The following is a 20,345-nucleotide window of genomic DNA, read 5'->3' on the forward strand; positions in this document are numbered from 1 at the left end:
GCCAGACCTGGGTCAGCACCTGGGGAAGGGGAGTCGCTTCCTCCTCCGGGAGTTGGAGCTGCAGGAGCTGCCTGCCAAAGACCACCTCCAATGCCTCCTCTACAATAGGATCCGAGCTGGAGGTGGGAGCTTCCGCTGCAGCACTTGTCTTCGGCGCCTCCGCCGCTGCTGCGTTGGATGCGGCTGCGCCCGGCATCGGCGTCTCTGCCGCCGCTGCGTCGGCTGCGGCGGCGCCCAGTACCGGCGCCTCTGCCGCCGCTGCGACGGGTGCGGCTGCACCCAGCACCGGCGCCTCCGCCGCCGTTGCGTCGGGTGCGGCAGCACCCAGCACCGGCGCCTCCGCCGCCGCCACATCGGGTGCGGCTGCGCCCAGCGCTGGCGCTTCCACCGCTGCTACGTCGGGTGCGGCTGCGCCCAGCGTCGGCGCCTCCGCCGTCGCTGCGTCGGGTGCGGCTGCGCCCAGCACCGGTGCCTCCGCCACCGCTGCATCTGCTGCCCCCGCCGCTGCAGTGTTGTGTGCTGCTGAGTCTGGTAATGACGCGCCTGTCAGCACCACATCGGGCATCACCGGGCTGGCAGAGGTCACTGTACCTGAGGGTTCCGCACCCGCCGTCGCCACTGCTGCCGCCGACGAGGCCGCGGTCGCCTGGGCACCAGCCGACGAGCCGGCGATGGTAGAAGAACTGCTGGGGCGAGGAGCCCTAGCAACAAGCGGAGAAACCTTCAGCAAAAAGCAGAGCACCTGGCATAGGGGAAGAGAGCAGAATAACACTAACCCAGAAGTGTTGGGTACCCAGCGTCCTCGGAGGCCCGACCTCCGCTCCTGCTGCTGCTGCTCCTGCAGCTGTGATGCAGGCGCAACCCGGGCTTGGTCCTGATGTTGCTGCTGTTCCCGTGGCTGCGGCGCGAACGCAACCCGGGGTTGCACCTGTTGCTGCTGTTGCCGCTCTGGCACCCGCTGTAGCTGCTCCTGCGGCTGCTGCTGCAGCTGTTGCTGCCGGCGGGAGGTATCTCTCGGCGGCGATGGTGGCGGCGCAATCGCCCCGGAGGACCCGCGAGGGCCGGTGGCCCGGGAGCTACCCTGGCCCGCGCCCTCAGCGGTCCTCTGACGCTTCGTGGCGGGCTCCGAGACTGGGGTCCCGTCACCCCTGAGTAGCCTGCGCCGGCCTGCATCCCCCGACGATGCACCGGAGCTACTATGTACCTGGCTGGAACCGGCTGTGGCGGCGCTACTGGCCACGGCCTGCTTCCCTTCGTGGTGGCGCCGGACCCCGCGGTGCTCAGTGTAGCTTGATCCCCTGATGCGCCAGGGATCCGGAGCCCACGGTTCGGATCGTCCCCGGTCTGGCGTGGGGCCAGCCCCCCGTCGTCAAGAGTTGGCAGGGTAGCCAGCACCGCCACCCTCGCGGAGTCCTCGCAGAGGGGGACAATACCCTGAGGGAGGATCAGGTTCTCTGGGATGAAGGCGTCTCCCATCACGGCCCGCACCAGGACCTCCAAGGCTTCCTGGGTCAGGTCGCTCCCCTCTCCACGGTGGGTCCTGCTGCAGTCGTTGAGGCCGGTGAAGCTCCAAGCAGGGCGCGGCCGCTGCTTCAGGGGGGCGATCCGGCGTTTCAGGAAATCTCCGAGCACGTGCCACGAGGTGAGGCCGCTCTCCGCCAGCGACCTGATCTTGCCCAGCACAGAGTCGAATTCCGGCTGTAGGGACGGCTTGGCCCTCTAGGATCCACGGTCGGTGGCAGGTCCCTCGGTCGGCAGGGCGAGGCGCTCATTGGCTTCGGTGGTGGCGATCACCCAATCCCTGTGCCACTCCTCCCACTTCCAGCCAGTGAGGCCGGGAATGTAAGGCCACTCCTCACCTGGAAGTAGTATCCCCCCACTTCGTCCTTGCTCCTTCCGGACCTCACCAGAACGAAGAAGTAGCGGAAGAGGATGACGCAGGGCCACACTCCCACGAACATCTCGCACAAATGCACGAAGATGGACATCAGGAGGAGGGAGTGGGGCGTCAGGTGCTGAAGTTGGAGGCCGAAGTCCTCCAGCAGCAGTAGCAGGAACGAAGAGATTGGCAGCCCCACGCCGGTGGAGATGTGCGAGGTGAATAGCACAAACTCCCCGGCGCAGAGGTTGCCAAGGGGAACCGAGCCTGCTCGGACCCCCCAGCCGGTCTCCTGAGCACTCCACCCAAGCAGGCGGCGCACCGTGTTCAACTCCTCCTCGGACTGGAAACGGCGGGGATGAGCAAGGGATGTCATCTCTCTGTGGAGCTGAGGAGCAGCCTGCGTGGGGGAGCAAGGGGCAAGGAAGCTCGAAGGCAAGGGGGTGCAAAGGTTGGGAGGAAAAAGGCGAATGCGGGAAAGTAACCGCGGTATGCGGTTCGCCCCATTATAAAGCCTGACTCAACCGGCGCGCCCCGGAACCGTCGCTGGAACCCAAGCGGCGCCTGCACCTGGTGTTAACCGCTCAGTCCCTGACAAGGGGGCCCAGGCCCATCTGTCAGGTAGGGCGGGTAACCAACAAAAGTGTGAAAAGGCGGAATCTGAACCGTCGCCCACGCGCGAAGCGAGGCGGAAACTGAGCTGACGAGCGCGTATTAAGCGCTGGCGTGGCCGAGCTTTTCGGGAACTGCGCCGGTGGTAAATGTACCGTTTACTCCGGCCGCAACAATGCCGAGCGTCGCGCGCGTGACGAGGTGAACCACCGTGCGTGGGGGCCATGAGTCAGTAAGCCGTTGCGATGTGATGAAGCAGCAAACAACCCAACGGATGGTCAAAGCCGGTCAAGGCCCCTGCAGTAAGGAGCTTCAAGCTATGCAGAGCCAAATCCCAGTAGTGGCCCCACCTGCGGGATCGTACCTCCCCCAAGGTGGGCCCGGGGGCCACTGTCGGTACCCTGTAACAGGGATACCCACTCTTACTGCGGCAAGGCAGGACCCGCGTAGTTATCCGTAACTGCGCGGAAAGGACGGAGTAGCCAGGCCCCACGGGTCAGGCTCTTTCCTCACCAAGCCAACGACCCCGGACCCGTTCCCCGCCTGGGGATGGGTCCGGAGACGCCACGTGTCTCTAAGGAAAGGAAGCTCCGAGCTGACAGCCGAGGCCTCGGACCCCCATAGGGGTCCGGGATCTCCTGCGTCCATCCGGACCTCCCTTACTGCGTGGGGGTCCGGAGCCGCCACGTGTCCCGGAGGCACGGGCGCGGGCTCGTGCGCGAGTTTTTTGCTGGAAGACTCGCCCACCCACCGCATTTAATGCGGATGGTTGAGGCATGCTCTGCCGCCGCGGCACGCGGGACGGCCTTTGTCAGGCCTCACTTTGCATCGCGTACTACCAAGGTACACAGTGCAGCCGCCTGTGCCGCACCCGCGCAGAGCCCGTCTGCCGCATTAATTGGATACGACAGCACGACACTTTTCCATCATGCCTCCTATGCCGCAAGTTATGCGGCCCGTTCAGCTACGTGGCAGGCAACGCCGCTAGCTATGCCTGGCGCCACTCCGACAAGACAACGCCTGGACACGCCGGACGGAGGATTCCGGGAGCAGGCATGGAATTCGGGAGATGGATCTCCTTCGCCTGCAACGCCATAATTATGAACAGTACGTTATCTTATACTTCATCGTTGGGCCCACCTGTCGGGGTCCCAACGGCCATGTACGCGCCCCTTGAGATATAAAAGGGAGGCGCTCGCTGTACACAATAAGCTCTCCAGACACACACAAGCTCTCGCGAACTCTCTCTCGGCAAGGCAATACAACACACAGTGGACGTAGGGTATTACGCTCCGGCGGCCCGAACCACTCTAATCCCGCTGTGTTCATCGTGTTCTTGAGCGAGATCGAACTAGGACTAGCTAACCCCTGAGTACACACCCTCTGGGCTTAGGCAGGTGCCTTCCGCCACCCGGCTGTGGTTTGCAGCACCACGACAAGTTTGATCTACTATTGTTTTTCCAGGGTATATGGTTCATAGTGCTAGAAACGCATCTTCTATGCTTCGAAAGCATTGAGTTCTATCATGGACAGTACCTCAAATGAAGATGATTCATTGGGAGACGAAAATGCCGATCTTGATGATCACAGTGAAACCAGATGGCATTAGGTATCAGCAGTGATCTGGTTGACATGAATAATAATCACATCAAAGAGAACCTGGAAAACAGTGAACCTTTTGTTGTCATGGAGTTTGAATCAGATGAAGCTGTCAAGGTTTTCTACATAGCTTATGCAAGTCGGATAGGTTTCTCTATAATCATGAGGCGTTTCGTGTGTTCGAAGGAGGGTTTCCGTAATAAGAAGCAAAACTACAACACTGGTAAGAGAAAGAGAAGTCGTGCAACAGTAAGGGAGGGGTGTCATGCAATGATTGAAGTAACTCAGAAGTACTGCGGATGGTGGGTTGTGGTCAAGTTGATCAAGGAACACAATTTATCTTAAGAGGCTCCAAGCATAGTGAGATATGTTGCACCTGAGGAATATGCACACTGGAACCATTCGTAGGAATGGAGTTTCCTTCTCATGAAGCTGCCCAGACATTCTATTATGCTTATGCCAGCTGTATGGGCTTTGGTACGTATCAGATTATCCCGCCGCTCGCCTAAGGATGAACATTTGTAATGCGGCGCTTTGTTTGCACCAAAGATACACTACATTCACTCAAAAAGTGAGGTGATCACTCTTGCGAAAACTAGTGTTCTTCAAGAAAATTTGATAACTATGAATCTGCATCTTGGGGAATTGGGAAGGAATTTTAAGGATCAATCTGCAAATGATCAAGAAGTAATAGAACATAACCGTTGTGGTTTTGGGCTGGATGATACCCAAAAGCTTCTTGGATACTTCTAGCGGCTGAATGCTGAGAATTCTACATTTTCATACGTATTTCAGGTTAACAAAAATGATTGCTTGACACATGCCTTCTGGGCTGATGCAAAAGTTAGGACATCATCATACTACGATTTTGGGTATAAGCTTGACACTTCTTTTGTATAGAATGAGGACATTTTGCCATTAGTTTTGTTAACTGGTATCACTCGTCACCTGCAAAGTGTAGTTGTTTGGTTGTGCATTACTTACTGATTTCACAGAATCCTCCTAACATTTGGTTCTTTCAGAACTGGATCGCTGCTATGGGTTCACACCATCCTACATCATTAACTACATATTATAATGAAGCCATTGGTTCAGCAGCAGCAAAAGTATTTCCACAGACGCACCATCTGTATTGTACTTCAGATATTAAACAGATGCAAGGAAAAATTAGCAAACATATATTCTGGATATGCTTCTTTTAACGAGGAATTTGGTGTGTGCATTAATGAGCCAGAAACAACAGAAATATTTGAGTCGAGTTGGAAGAAGATCCTTGATAAATATGATCTGGATGACAACCTATGGCTCCAGTCTCTATACAGTATTCAGCAAAGATGGGTTCCTGTGTACTTCAAAAATGTTTTTACTGCTGAACTTTCAGCAACTAACGGACCTGAAAGCTTGGGAAGCTGCTTCAAGAAATACTTCCACAAAACAACAACTTTGCCAGTCTTCATCTAGTTATTTGGACATGCGATGGCTGGATGGGCAGACACTCTGGAGGATCCTTACCAAACCTATGTTAAGAATTCCCTCAAACATGTTGAAACAGGTGTCAGAAATATACACAGTAACAGTATTCAACATCTTTGAGGAGGAATTCATCGAATCATTAGGATATTATGTTTCCAGTCTTAATAATGATGGTCCGATTGATATGCATAAAGTCACGAAGGAGGGCACTGGATCTTCATTCACTGTCAGCTACGACGCCACTGACAAGAGAGCTTGGTGCAGTTGTTGTTCGAGAGATCTGGGATCTTGTGTTGGCATATAGCCATATACTGAGGTTATTCTTAGCTCTTGATGTGCGTGCTCTACCAGAGTTTTACATCCTGAAACGGTAGACGAAAGAAGCGAAGAATGGTTTCGTGTTGGATGAATGTTTGCAATATAGTGAGCTGTACCGTGATTCCCTTAGATATGCTAGGGAAGGATCAACATCTGGGCAGGTTTTCACCTTTGCACAGCAAACTCTTCAGGTTGCCTTTTTCTGAGATAGTTCACTTGAACAGCAAATTGTTAGTCAATGTTACAATATGACGAACATGGCTCTATAGTGCACATTTGCTCCGTTGTGGCAATTCCTGTTTCATTTACTACATATGTGTTTGTAGCTTGAGATGATTTCCCTGATGAATTCAATTTCTCACCGTTTCATTCATTAACTCCATCTGCATCCCATTTTATTGCTTCATCAATCATAACTCCAAGACTAACATGGTAAACACAGTTACCTTGTGATATTTGGATACGTACAGGTGTACTATAGCCTGTTCTGAAAAGGAAATTTACAGGGTATGGGTAAATTTAAACATTTCTGCGTAATTTACCCAAACCTCGCATTGACTGGAAAGTCAAGCATAAAAGCTGCACACAAACACAAACCTTAGATAGTGGCAAAAAAAAATTGTCGTCTATTTAAATACTATGAAATTTGCAGGCTTGTTATTCATTCCTGTGTGGCTACGGCCCCGTTGTGCAGCCTTTAGAAGCCATTTGTCCATTTCCAACGCCCATCTAACACAAGGCACAGTGCAAACTATCAGGCAGGAACATGTGGAGCACACACAAAGCAAAGGAGTGACATTGGGCACACAACGTGCAAAGATGCACTCGCATTGACCAGATCGACCAGATCAGGTGAAGGCTCATCCAATCTGTCGAAAACATGGCAATGCATACCATCATCCCATTTGGAACAAGCTAAGAGGCCCACAATATAGTAATGTATACAGTACCTTGTAGAAAACCAGACGACAGCCAAAGCATCACATGGTTCCAGGCTCCCTCGCGTTATGTTTGAAGAAAAGAGAAAAGATTCCTCATCCCAACGAGGATGTATCGATCAGAACTTTTGAGCAGCAAAGCGTGCTCATGCGCTGCAAAAGCTTAGACAGCAGAATGATTCTGATGCATGCAGCAGCACATCAACCAAGGCAGGAGGGAATCTGATGGAACTGGGGACTCGGCAATCAGAAAAGTACAGATGCAATGGCACAAGTTACAGTATCTCAATTCTCAAAGCTAGACAAGTTAAAAAAGCATCCCAAAGGCACCAAATTCCACAACAAAAGGCTTGTGTAACACATATGTAGAGCTCAAAATTTTATATTATTCATTCATTTCATAAGAGATCAATAACCAATGACAATCAGAACACCATATGTATTTGCTAGTTGCCTCATCAGGCATCTCAATAAAATTGAATAAACCGAACATATGTGTTCAAAATCACAAGTGAGAAGCATAGGTAGCAATAGATATTACAGTCTTGATGAATAGAAGAAAACGATCACGATAGACCCGCCGAAAACTTTGTCCACGCTAATGAAGAAACAGCAACAAAAAGAGAAAGAAACAGGGCTGGAGGCTGGCGATAATGGCTCCTCTCGGCTTGCATTTCTTGGGCCCGAAGAATTAGAAGCATTTCCTGTGCACAATGGATGGGCCGGACTCGTCGTACTCAGCCTTGGCGATCCACATCTGCAGTTGCAAGCAAACTTGTAAGCAAATCCATTAACCTTAAGGAAATTGGAATGTAGTTAATTGAAGCAATGTTTATTTACCTGCTGGAAGGTGCTGAGGGAAGCCAAGATGGATCCTCCAATCCAGACACTGTACTTCCTTTCTGGAGGAGCAACCACCTTGATCTTCATGCTGCTAGGAGCCAAGGCAGTGATTTCCTTGCTCATCCTGTCAGCAATTCCAGGGAACATGGTGGTACCACCAGAGAGGACAATGTTGCCGTATAGATCCTTCCTAATATCCACGTCGCACTTCATGATGGAGTTGTAGGTAGTCTCGTGGATACCAGCAGCTTCCATCCCAATGAAGGATGGCTGGAAGAGGACCTCAGGGCAGCGGAAGCGCTCAGCACCAATGGTGATGACCTGCCCATCAGGAAGCTCGTAGCTCTTCTCAACAGAGGAGCTGGTCTTAGCAGTCTCCATCTCCTGGTCGTAGTCCAGGGCAATGTAGGCAAGCTTCTCCTTCATGTCCCTCACAATTTCCCGCTCAGCAGTAGTGGTGAAGGAGTAGCCGCGCTCAGTCAGGATCTTCATCAGGTAGTCAGTAAGATCACGACCAGCCAGGTCAAGACGAAGGATGGCGTGGGGGAGGGCGTATCCCTCATAGATGGGGACAGTGTGGCTGACACCATCTCCAGAGTCGAGCACAATACCTGAGATGTAAGAGAGCAGATTTAGATTGATTTATCATTGATCAATCTCGTTTACATATGAACATTTTTCAAGATCTCTAAATTTCAAAAGGCGGTTCAGTATAGAATCAAATTAGCTCACCTGTGGTACGACCACTGGCATACAGCGAGAGGACGGCCTGGATGGCGACGTACATAGCGGGGGTGTTGAAGGTCTCGAACATGATCTGGGTCATCTTCTCACGGTTAGCCTTGGGGTTGAGGGGCGCCTCAGTGAGGAGGACGGGGTGCTCCTCGGGAGCCACACGGAGCTCGTTGTAGAAGGTGTGATGCCAGATCTTCTCCATGTCGTCCCAGTTGCTGACGATGCCGTGCTCGATGGGGTACTTGAGGGTCAGGATACCCCTCTTGGACTGCGCCTCGTCACCGACGTAGGCGTCCTTCTGCCCCATCCCGACCATGACACCGGTGTGGCGCGGGCGCCCCACGATGCTGGGGAAGACGGCCCTGGGCGCATCGTCTCCAGCGAACCCCGCCTGGCATCAAAACCCACATTGCTGTTGTTAGAGCCTCATCAGTTACTAAATGAAGACGAGTGTTTCAGAGATCAAAACGGTTGCTTACCTTCACCATACCAGTTCCATTGTCGCAGACGAGGGGCTGGATATCCTCAGCGTCAGCCATTTTTTACCTACAGGGAAGCTCGCACGAATGCCACATTTTGTCAAATCAAGCAGGAATTAAATAAACAAACAGGCAAATTGCAAAGCTATGGATGATTTGTTCCCTTTTTTTTGGCTCTACATTCAAAATCTTCTGTTCTAAAGGCAATCAATAGAACTACCTGCCTCTATTTTTTTCCTCCCAATAAGATAGCAGAAAAAAAACTTTCCAAACCAGCAATTAACGAACAAAAACATGGCATTCCGCGAAGCCGCCGGAGATCGGGCCATTTCGTTACCGAAACGCCCGAGATGCCACCGGATCACGCGCCGGAACAGGCAGATCTACAGCATTTCAAAGGAACCCGCGGCCCACTTCCGCGAGATCCGGCCGGATCCGCGGCGGGAGCGCGCGAATGCGAGATCGGATCGCCGGGCGAGCAATGCCGGGCGGATCTGAGAGGACCGTACCGGGGAGGGAGAGGGGAGGGGAGGGGGCTCTACCGAGGAGACACAGGGCGGTGAGTGGCAAGGCGGTTACCGGAGTAGCGGGGGCGATCCGCGGCGAGGAGCGGGCGGCGAGCTCACGGTGGGGGAGAGGGAGGAGAGGAGAGGGCGAAGCGGTGGTGGTGGAGCGGTAGGGTTGGGACGGGGGTGTATATAAGCCACGGCGCGGGGGTGTCGCGGGCGCTGCGCGAGCGGAGGAGCGCGCTCGGCGCCCCGGGCCGGGAGCCGCGGCCCCACCCTGGCCCCACACGCCCCGCCACACGACCCGGACACCCGGTGCGGGAGGAAACAGTGGCCTCCCACTGGCCGAGGGCGGACGGCCAGGGAAGCCAGGGGCCAGGGCCCCCCGCTCCGCGCCCGACGTGCCCGTCTGCGTGCGGACAACAACTGGCGCCGGCGCCGGGGGCATGGCTCGGGCTCGGGCCATCGGCCATCCAGGGGCCAGGGGGAGTGCGCGGAGATTCGGGCGGACGGATCATGGGCCGGCACGTTTGGAAGAGGCTGGCGCGGGCGGATCAGGGGGAGAGAGAATTGCCCCCCCCCCCCCCCCCCCCGGGGCTACCAGGCACTTCGAGGTTTTGAATTCCTCTAGAAACGGCTTTGACAATTTCGAATGGAGGTCGCACCACCAAAGTACCAAACAGTCCATCACCAAAAATCCTCCCTCTATTCTGCTGGCTGTGGCTGATAATTAGTGCTAATTTATTGTACTGCTGGCTGGCTGCTGATTGGTGATTGATATTGATTTGATATGAAAGAAAAAAAACTGCTAGTTAATTGACTGACAAGCCAGTTGAATAGAAATATCATTTTGGACTTTTGAAAATCTTGCGCAAGAACTAGTTTCTTGCCAAGACCTCTAATCCGAACAGTTATAAATTGGTTCTTATGTCATTTTTGGCTGTGAACTTTCTCACATGCCATTTTTATGATTAAAGCACCCACCCACTTTGCTCTTTCCTCCTCTCTTGTATTGTATGGCTTCCAACACTAACACGATATAAGATACTATATATTTATATAAAAGTAAATTGCGTCACCGGTCCCTAAACTTGTTCTACTGTGTCATCCCGGTTTCTAAACTCGTAAATCGATCGTGTTCTCAAACTTGTTTGACTGTGTCATTCCAGTCTCTAAATTTATAAACCATCTATTTAGATTCTCAAACTTGTCCAGTCGTGTCATCCTAGTCCCTAAATTTGGTTTCAAGTCTCATGTAAGTCCAAACCGGACGATCTAAAATCTATATATCAAAAAATAATTTATATTTTTTTTCATATGAACTCAAATGAAGACAAACTTTGTATCAAAATTGTATCTCTCGACTCATATGATCTAAAATCTACAACTTTGCAGTTTAAAAGTTTTTGAATTAAAATTGTTTAAAGTCCCAAAATTTAATTTTAATTTTTAAATTCCAAAATCTATAAAGTTACAACAATATTTTGAGAGCCTACGGTTTTAATTCAAAAATATTTCAACTACAAAATTGTAGATTACGTCGAGAGCTACCATTTTGATATAAAGTTTATCTTTATTCAAGTTCATATGAAAAAGTTATGAATTATTTTTGATATATAGATTTTAGATCGCCTTGTTTTGACCCATGTGAGACTCAAAATCAAGTTTAGGGACTGGAATGATATGATTGAACAAATTTGAGGACGTAAACATTTGATTTTCTAGTTTAGGGACCGGGATGACACAGGGGAACAAGTTTATCAACCGAGATGATACATATGGTCAAATTTGAGGACGTGAACGGTCGATTTGTGAGTTTATGGGCCGGAATGACACAACTACACAAGTTTAGAAACTGGTGATGGACTTTACTCTTTATATAAATAACAGAATCACAACCAAAGAGCACATTTTTCATATGGCAAGATTTTTTTTTCGGTTACACAGTACAACTCAGACACTCACAACGCACGCACACTTACTCTCTACGAACGCACGTACACAATCCTTACCTCTAGAACATCTTCGAAAACTGAGCCGGCAAATCCTTGAGATTGAAGAAGTCATCGTATATGCTCGCTGTCGACGGAAACATCGCCTACACAACTCATTTAAATTCTAAAATATTTGCTCTCATGGTCACTCATATGGCAAGAATTCATGGTCACTCAAAAACTGCTAGCACATCTTCTTCCCCGTGATCTTGCTCTATCGGGCTATCAATACCAATACAAGATGCCACATCGTGGTCGAGTATGTGGTTACGATGAAACATTGATGTTGGAGCTATCTGGGAATGGATCCCTGATGAGTTCTAGTATTATGGAAAATGGACATGACCAAAACTCGAGGAGTCAGTCGCACAGTATAGGAAGAAAGAAATGGTCGTCAATTCACCATTCAATCGTTTAATAGTTAGATTAGATATATAAAACCAGTTGTTTAAAGTCTACAGAACAAAAGAGTTTAATAAGATGGGAAAAAAGGTTTTTAGATAGCACGGTGAAAAGCTGGACGAGGAGTCGGGGACCGTGACAATGGTCAGTGCATGTGCATCTAAAATGCTAGCCAAATTACATCACTCGTTTTTGCTAATAATCTCTCCGTTCCAAATTATAAATTATTTTAATTTTTAAATCAAACTACTCTTGTGCTTTATTAAGTTATAAAAAAATTATAAAGATTTATAGCATCAAATAGATATACTATAAAAATATTTAATGAAAAAATATTTTTTTTGAGATTACACGGTACAACTCAGATACTCACAATGCACGCACACTCACACCCCTATGAACACACGTACGCAAAACCTACCTCTATGAGCATTTTCGAAGACCGAGCCGGCAAATCCTCGAGATTGACGAAGTCACCAATGGCGTCTCGCTGTCGACGGGAACGTCGCCTACCACTGAATGCATAGCGCCATTAAATTCCAAAATATTCGCTCCCAAAGAGAGTCGAACCCAGGAATGCATGTGCTACCGGGGCTCTTATAACCACTAGACTACATTAATATCATAAATGTTAGTATTTTATTGTATAGTTTGATCAAATTTGAAATATTTTAACTCTCCAAAAAAATTAAAATAACTTATAAAATTTAAAACGAAGAGAGTAGCATTGATGCGTCCATCATAATTTGTCAAATAAAAATTGCCGGAAACGCTGTCTTAAAAAAGAAATTTGCAGGACACGTAAGGCAGGGTCTGTTTAGATGGACCCAAAAAAAATTTGAGTTGGAATCTTGCTAATTTGAAGTACTAAATGAAGTCTATTTACAAAACTTTTTACACAGATGGATTGTAAATCGCGAGACGAATCTAATGATGCTAATTAATCCATGATTAATCAATAATTAGCAGATGGTTACTGTAGTATCACTGTTGCAAAACATGGATTAAGTAGGCTCATTAGATTTATCTTGCGATTTACAGTCCATCTATAAAAAAGTTTTATAAATAAACTTCATTTAGTATTCCATGCATGTATCGAAATATTCGATGTGACGGCTTTTTTGTGTTTATAGGGTTTATGTGGGAACTAAACAGGCCGCAGAATCAAAGGCAGAAAGTCTGATTTGGCACCAAAGTAGAGAGTTGGTCGCCTCCCCAACAGAGCACTCCTGCTGCATCCTCTCTCTCCACTCCGATCGACCCCCCGGAGCCGCCCCGCCTCGTTGCTCCAAATAGAATCCAATTGCCTACGCCGCGCGCGTAGTGGCCAGGATCCAGCCCGCCGCCTCCCTCGCCGCAACGCCGCGGTCCGAGCCGCGCCGCCCCTCCAGCCTCCGTGTAGGTGAGCGACTTGGCGATACGCGTGTTTGTTTCATGCCGTCGGGTATCCTGGCTGTGTTCCCTCGATCGGGATGAATCCGAGATCCACCTAGTGGTAGGAGCAACCTATAGCCTTCGTCATGAGCGCCGGCCGCCGGCGATGCTTCGTGTACTTGATCAAGCTGGTTGGCTGTCTCTTTCTGTCTTACCTGCCCCCACCAATGATCTGTATTCTGTCCTCCTTTTTTAATATTGGCAGTGGTAATCTGAGTCTTAGCAATTGGGAGTAGTGAAACAAACATGCTGTTTTTAACTTTTCCTGTTCAGTGAAGCAAACTAGGTTCTTGTTCGTGGATCCTTTAATTGAATGGTCAAAGAAGTTTATGCGAATTCTTCTAGCAAGCTGCGATATCTTTCCATCACTTGCTATGCTAACTTTTCCAATAACAAGAATGAGAAAACCTAGAATTCACAGAATTTAGTCCTGTTTGTTTAATTCCAATAGATATTTTAACTGCATCATGCAGGGGCTCTGAGTGGATGCACAACAGTTCAACAGCAAAAATTTGTTGCTAAATCAGCTATCTCCGTGGTGGACGGTGGTGATGCATTTGTTGGAGTAAAGCAAAATACTAGACCAATCATAGTCATAGACAACTACGATAGCTTCACTTACAATCTATGCCAGGTAACAGCAATATTTTGCTACATTAATGATGGAGGGACTTTTTCACATTATGGTAACTTCAAATATAATTAGATGGGTGATGTGATGGAATAATTAGGGATTAGTATCAAAGGCAGCTTTCTGCATTCTCTTGAGTATGGTGTTTATTATTATGACAATACTTTCCATCTTTATTCATAGATAATTACATGGTGAAGCTTTAACACTGCCCTGTTACATCCTTAGTGAAAAGAATGTTTGATGAATGAAGCTAGCTTGAGCAATCAAAGCTGTGATATTTCTTAGAATGTCCAATGGAAAATCTTTAATAAATATGCATTCTTGAAAGGAACAAGGCGTCACAAATATCTACAGCTTCTCTTCTGGATTTCAATGAAGTTCCCTAACATTTATCTATATGCAGTACCTGGGAGAGGTGGGGGCTAATTTTGAGGTTTATCGCAATGATGAGATCACCGTGGAAGAAATTAAGAAGTTGGTAGCTGACCTGTCCTATATAAAGTCTTACATGTTTACATGTTGATTTCTATCAATAAAGAAAATCATCTGAACGTGTTGCTTTTTCTACAGGATTTCTCCTAGAGGAATACTTATCTCCCCAGGCCCTGGTTAGTGTCTTTTGTACTAATTCCATATAACAATGCTAACATATTAGGTGCAACGGAGCTCAAAGCTAAAACCTGCTATTTTGGCATGCCTAAGTATTCTTCATTTTCTTTTTAACCAAATTGAAATGGCAGGCACGCCTCAAGATTAAGGAATATCTTTGCAAACAGTTACAGAGCTTGGACCCTCTATACCGTTGTTTGGGGTTTTCATGGGTTTACAATGCATTGGAGAGGCATTTGGAGGTTTGTATATAAACAAGTTGTTCACTTCATTAGTTTCTTTATAAACTTCAAACCTGTCTTGATTTTCTGCTCTGCATGAAAGTGTTCCTATCAAGTGTTGTATGTTTGTAGGGAAGGTTGTTCGATCTCCTTATGGAGTTGTGCATGGAAAGGGCTCTCTTGTTCATTATGATGAGAAGCTTGATGGAACTCTGTTTTCTGGTCTCCCAAAGTAAGATCCCTTATTAAAGTCTTCCCTTCGCTCGTTGTTGGTGTATAGCTTGTCATATGTACAGCCTGATACTTTGATTATCTTCTTTCTTCTGTTTGGTGATCCTCATTTGCCTAGAACAATATAGACCAGCTTATCATATAGCCTGCTAGTGCCACAGGCAATAAGCTCAATTCATGCCTTATATGTCCAGGTTAAGAGCACAGTAGTTAGGCTTTACTACAAAATGTGGAATGATGATACATAATTTAAAGATAAAGGATATTCACTATGGTACAAACAGCTTGACAATACAACAAAAAATATATTGCCAGTCAAGAACTTGGGTTCACTAAATTGGAATCAAGTTTTTTTTTTTTGAGAGTTATACTGTTGGACTTATCATCCTTATACTTATTTATCACAAAAGTAGAGTTGCTTCTTTTGTTCCATTTAATAGCTTTACCACAAAGGGAACAAAGAAACATTGTTGAACGGTTGAACCATCTTTATTTTCTCCAAGAAAGGAAGTTAATTTGTCCTGTTCTCTCTTTGGAGCATCCATTTAGGGCTGTTGGAAATGTAGAAAAGTATGGTATATTTTTCTCTAAACATTTGAGTCAACAGTACAGGAGGGAAGCTCTTAATTTTTTTCTTGTTAAAAAAATGACTCCCTGTTTTCAAGATGCAAGTTTCACAGCTAATTTAGTTTTTTGGATCTCAATATTTTAGCATCAGCGGCATAAAAAATGCAATAGGATACAGAAATTTTCGACAATGAATTTGATCTCTTTCATGTGAGCACCCTAATGGGCATGTTGAAAAGAAGAAACACTTTAGTTGCAACAGGCTAAAGCTTCATTCGGAGATGCGACTTATCTATTAGCACTGTCTCTTTTTTATGCAAAACACTGATCACTTGTCCTGTAGCCCATTCCAAGCCGGAAGGTACCACAGCCTCGTGATTGAAAAGGATAGCTTTCCGCGTGATGCCCTAGAAATTATTGATGGACAGATGATGGGTTGATCATGGCTGCTCGCCACAGGAAATACAGACATATTCAGGTATGCTCATATGTCTTTTTTTGATGTTATCCTAAGCATCTTGTAACCCAGAAATTTGCTACTGTGTTTATAAGTTGCTTTCCTCAAAATAAAATGCCTTTTCTGTTGCCTTGTGATTCGTGGACTCTCACACAAAGACCAAAAAATGGTGCATAATAACTGGAAGCCTGTATAACCGTTAAGGCCTTTGAAACATGTCATCCTACTGCTTTTGTAATTGTGAACCATGACCGAAAATATCTGTTCGGCAACGCAAGTTTTCTTCTTCTGTGCTCACCTCTGGGCCATCAGCACACAATCCATAAATAAATTACCAAGGGGAGCAGACTAGAGTTTTTTTTTTTGAACTTTGAACTAGACTTAGTGGGTTTGTGTAGGTTGCTTGAATTCGGCTGCCTTTGAGCAAAACTAGCAGAATTCTGGTTGGTGTTTGTGTTTCCAGTAGTGCCTATATCTATATGCATTCTGCCAGTGTACTTTTTAACACCATTGCTGTTATTTGCTGTTATTGAAATTCTTGACTCTATTCTTTTTGTTCAAACCAACTGTTTCAATCTGTCTAGCATGCTTAATGTTTATGAATGAAAACAGCTGAAAACACATAGTCATTTCTTTTACGTATCACCGTTCTCCCTTTCAGATTTACATCGTGAACATTCATGATGCAGGGCGTGCAGTTCCATCCAGAGAGCATCATAACCACTGAAGGGAGGCTCATGGTCAAGAATTTCATCAAGATTATTGAAGGCTACGAAGCCTTGAACGGTATTCCATGATTCATCTAGTTGGAAGGAGCAGACATACATGGTTACTATGCTGTAACGATATATTCTGGTCTCCCTTCAGCGTAATTCCCCTGTGCTCAAACATGTAAACTTCGGCTGCTCACGTTCCAGGTGTCACAACGCTGTACATGTTCACACGTCTAGTAACATTACAAAATGGACATGAAATCGTGTCTTCTTTGGCGGCAGGGATTCAAGTGGGTCGTCAACGTGTAGTTCAGTTATCCCTCTGGTGAATTTGACCTCTAAATCCTAGCGACAAAATGAACTGGTAACTGGTTCAAATTCAATGCACTGAAATTTGAGACCTCTCTATTCCCGGCCATCAGGCATGCAACGTACAAGAAAGAATGTCAACCCCGGAAAAAATTCACCGCAAAAATTTGTGTGATGTTCTGATGTTCAGCATTGCTTTCTGAACTAAATTGGAGTTAAAAACTCAAATAGTCAAATATAACAGCAGCTAGGCAATCATCAAGAATGGCTTCGCAAAAGAACTGGCTAGGAGCCTAGGGCTCCTCTTACAGTTTTCAGATGACAGGGTCATAAAATACAACACAAAGCAGCACCCCGGGCAGTACAGATGTTAATAGAGAACTTAATGCTAAATATCAGGCTAATGATATTAGGTCTTTACAATACTGTGATGCCATAAAACTAGGCGAATCATAAATAGGATTGCATATAGCACGGGTTGTGGTAACAGTAACACCATTGTACAACATTCTTTACTGAAGCCCATAGCAACAGACCAGATATGCAAGCCATGAATCTTCGTTGACTCTTTGGGACCAATCTTAGTTGGTCACGAAATGGTACCTAGAGTCCACAAAGCTCTCAACATCCCAGAGGAAGGATCCGAAAGTAACAGCCTCCAGGATCAGCCTTCTTAACCCAGCGAAGCTAATTCTAATATGCTCATCTTTGGAAGAATCAACCGTGCCTTCAGGTGTAATCACAATCTCTGGTTTCCCAAAGAGTGCCTCTGTGTGCTTCTCAATGATGCCGAAGGCCTCCTTTGACCTAACCGTCGCATACCTCTGTAGTGTGTCTGAATCAAATGACATGACATACGATCTAAGGCGGCAAGGCTTGATAGATTGGCTAGGCCCTCCCGCGCTGAAGTTAGGTGGGGTCCATGAGGCAATCTCCGGATGAGGGCTAGAAGCCTGAGCTGAGGGCATAGAGTCGGTCGTCATAACTTGATTGAAAGAATCGTTTCCCTCTTCTGATCCCCAAGGGAGGTTCTTCATCGACTTCTCAAGCTGAAATCTTTTATCAACTCTCTTGAGGAAATAACCATACATCACAGATGCAGCATAGACCTGGCCAACTCGAAGCTTACTTATTGCCGCAACGGTGGAATCACCTTGACGCTGCCCCAGAATTAGAGAAAGATGATTCTCGATCATTTCATAGGCCTCGGGCGAGTGCAAACGCTGAAGCCTTTCTTCTACAGTTTCTCCCCACTGGTCAACTCTTTCAGAAGAATCAATGGAGTGTGACAGAGCTGGAATCAAAGAAACGCCAGCTTCAACAAACTTCTGAACAACCAGAGCATAGAGTATCTCCTCCAAGGTCCTTCTCCGCTCCTTTTCCTTTACTTCAGCAATCCGCCTATTTCCAGAAAAAAACAAGAAGGGGAAATTAGCCGAGAGTTTTCCAACAGTCCATGTCCAACTCACATGTAACTACTAGTTCATTATTAGAAGTGACCAAATTGAACTTTCAGATGTCACTAGGAATATCCCTTTTAAGGAAGGTACAGTGTGATTCAGAAAACTATTCTAAATGACAATTATCAATTGCTCATATATTTATCAACTACAATAGATCCATCACAATCAAATAGGCTAGAATAATTTGTCTTTTCCTCTGCATGACACAATTGAGAAGCACTCCATATATGGTAGTGCTGCCATCTCCCGAAACATTTCTGGATTTATTTTAACCGCATATAATGTTTAAAAAGGTCATCAGGCATCCATAAACTACAATATTTAATCTGCGATGGATGCAGCATATCAGCTGGCCATGATAGCTTGACAGTTATGCAATCCCTATTGGACAGCCTGTTTTGCTTGGTCTCTTGATATGCAATCTGATAACTCAGAAGAAATATCTTTACCAAAATCCTATCCTCTAACAGCTAGATGCACCGTAAGTAACAAGGGTAACGAACTCAATGACGAAAAACCACAATTACCTGTACAGCACCAGGTCGCCCCCTGACGGAGCTGGCTTGTCACCTGCACCGCTCTCCTTGTCCTTGTCCGTCTGGAGCTGCTCCAGCTGCTGCTCGGCGGCGGCGGGCAGAAGGTGCGGGTGCGTGTGCAGGATCTGGGAGAGGAGCTGCCCCGCCGGCGATTCCATCCTGAGCGGCGCGATCGACGAGGACGGCGGCAGGGACTCCGAGGGGGACAAGGAGGCCCTGACCACACTGCTTCGCCTCTTAGTCCTAGAGGTGAGCTGCTGCCGCCCGAGACCCTGCGCGTAACGACCGGCAGCATCAGGCAACCACTCCATTTCCATGCTCAAACGAATTATACATGACAACCCGAACCTTGTGGAGATATATAATGGACAAATTGCAGGACAATCACACCAAAACAAAGCAACACAAGGAAGGTGAAACCCTTCCTCCTCAAGCGAGGACGCAAAACACATGAAATGGATAAGCACGCCACAAGGAAACTAGAGATAAGATCCAACCAGCTTCCTTTCCATTTCCCAACAGAGAAGCACACGCCCGTCAAGGCACAAGGCCTTCACCGGAACAGAGGGGCAGGAGCTCCTCCCTACCTTGACGGGGCCGAAGGCGAAGCCGCGCCTCCGGTCGAAGGGGATCGAGCTCGCGCCCGGCGCCGCGGGCCGCCGCGAGGGCCCGGCGGCGGCGGCGGTGGGCGACCTGAGCGCCGCGGCTGCTGCTGCCGCCTCCATGGGCCGATTCGAAGCCTCGGCCGCGCGAATCTGGACGCAGCACGCGCGAATCCGGGGAGAGCCCGGCCTGGGGTCGCGCAATTGGGGATCTCTCTCTCTCTCTCTGCGCTGCGGTGGTTGGTTTGGAGACTGGGAGATTCGTTGGGTCAGGTTGGGGTTTTTGGGCGCCCGGTTATATATAGGGGGGGTAGGCCGCGTGGTCAGAGCACGCGGACGGAAACGAAGCAGCCGTCGCCGTGTTCTTCTTCTCGCGTGTTAGAACAGGTGGCGATATGATTGTCTGTTCTTTTTTCTGGTCTATTTTTTTTCGTGTGAAAGAGATGTAAAATTCAAGCAAGGGGAAATTCGTATAAATGAAGCACAAAACGTGCACGCAGGCTGGAAAATTACGGGTGATGGAGCAGGTGGCACGGTACGCACCTGTGGTTCGCATGCTCTTGGGCTCGGATTGCGATTCCCAAATTCCAGATATTTACGCAACCTCTGACCCCTGGGGTACCTTTTTAGATAGCTTGGATATAAGTTGATGTGAAAATAAACAAGATAGTTTAAGCTATTTTTTTAGAAAGTAATAAGTAATGTAATCTCGGAAGTACAATACTACTATTATGTTTTTTTTTGCGAGAAAATACTACTATTATGTTGTGTTTTCTATGTCCCATTTGCTT

At 47.6% G+C, this 20,345-nt stretch overlaps 2 protein-coding genes and 1 pseudogene across 3 annotated transcripts; 1 reads left to right on the forward strand and 2 right to left on the reverse strand.

Moving 5' to 3' along the window:
• Window positions 1-7,185: 7,185 nt before the first annotated feature.
• On the reverse strand, window positions 7,186-9,594 carry LOC120688627 (actin-1). Of its 2 annotated transcripts, none has more exons than XM_039971017.1 (5): window positions 9,456-9,594; window positions 8,877-8,943; window positions 8,395-8,788; window positions 7,660-8,273; window positions 7,186-7,576 (listed from the first exon to the last, which is right to left on the reverse strand). In XM_039971017.1, exons 2-5 carry the CDS (start codon window positions 8,934-8,936, stop codon window positions 7,511-7,513), a joined length of 1,134 nt encoding a protein of 377 aa, XP_039826951.1. In that variant the 5' UTR covers window positions 8,937-8,943; window positions 9,456-9,594; the 3' UTR covers window positions 7,186-7,510. The 2 variants fall into 2 exon arrangements, with proteins under 2 accessions (XP_039826951.1, XP_039826952.1); XM_039971018.1 differs by having other exon boundaries at window positions 7,239-7,576; window positions 9,419-9,547.
• A 3,322-nt stretch (window positions 9,595-12,916) lies between these two features.
• On the forward strand, window positions 12,917-16,957 carry LOC120688697 (annotated as a pseudogene).
• A 244-nt stretch (window positions 16,958-17,201) lies between these two features.
• On the reverse strand, window positions 17,202-19,837 carry LOC120687538 (UV-B-induced protein At3g17800, chloroplastic-like). Its single transcript, XM_039969551.1, has 3 exons — window positions 19,540-19,837; window positions 18,944-19,224; window positions 17,202-18,354 (listed from the first exon to the last, which is right to left on the reverse strand). The coding sequence occupies exons 1-3, from the start codon at window positions 19,675-19,677 to the stop codon at window positions 17,535-17,537; spliced, it is 1,239 nt and encodes a 412-aa protein (XP_039825485.1). The 5' UTR covers window positions 19,678-19,837; the 3' UTR covers window positions 17,202-17,534.
• Between the last annotated feature and the right edge of the window lie 508 nt (window positions 19,838-20,345).

Source organism: Panicum virgatum, chromosome 9N (genome assembly GCF_016808335.1).
Source record: "Panicum virgatum strain AP13 chromosome 9N, P.virgatum_v5, whole genome shotgun sequence".
Lineage (NCBI taxonomy): Eukaryota > Viridiplantae > Streptophyta > Magnoliopsida > Poales > Poaceae > Panicum > Panicum virgatum.

What these genes read in the sequence shown, in the direction of transcription:
- LOC120687538 (XM_039969551.1), bottom strand. Translation starts at nt 19,677, where the DNA reads ATGGAGGCGGCAGCAGCAGCCGCGGCGCTCAGGTCGCCCACCGCCGCC. An exon ending in TCGCCTTCGGCCCCGTCAAG is followed by an intron (nt 19,225 to 19,539) that starts GTAGGGAGGAGC and finishes CGTTACGCGCAG; the next exon opens with GGTCTCGGGCGGCAGCAGCT. An exon ending in GGCGACCTGGTGCTGTACAG is followed by an intron (nt 18,355 to 18,943) that starts GTAATTGTGGTT and finishes TTCTGGAAATAG; the next exon opens with GCGGATTGCTGAAGTAAAGG.
- LOC120688627 (XM_039971017.1), bottom strand. Translation starts at nt 8,936, where the DNA reads ATGGCTGACGCTGAGGATATCCAGCCCCTCGTCTGCGACAATGGAACT. An exon ending in ATGGAACTGGTATGGTGAAG is followed by an intron (nt 8,789 to 8,876) that starts GTAAGCAACCGT and finishes TTTTGATGCCAG; the next exon opens with GCGGGGTTCGCTGGAGACGA. An exon ending in TGCCAGTGGTCGTACCACAG is followed by an intron (nt 8,274 to 8,394) that starts GTGAGCTAATTT and finishes CTTACATCTCAG; the next exon opens with GTATTGTGCTCGACTCTGGA.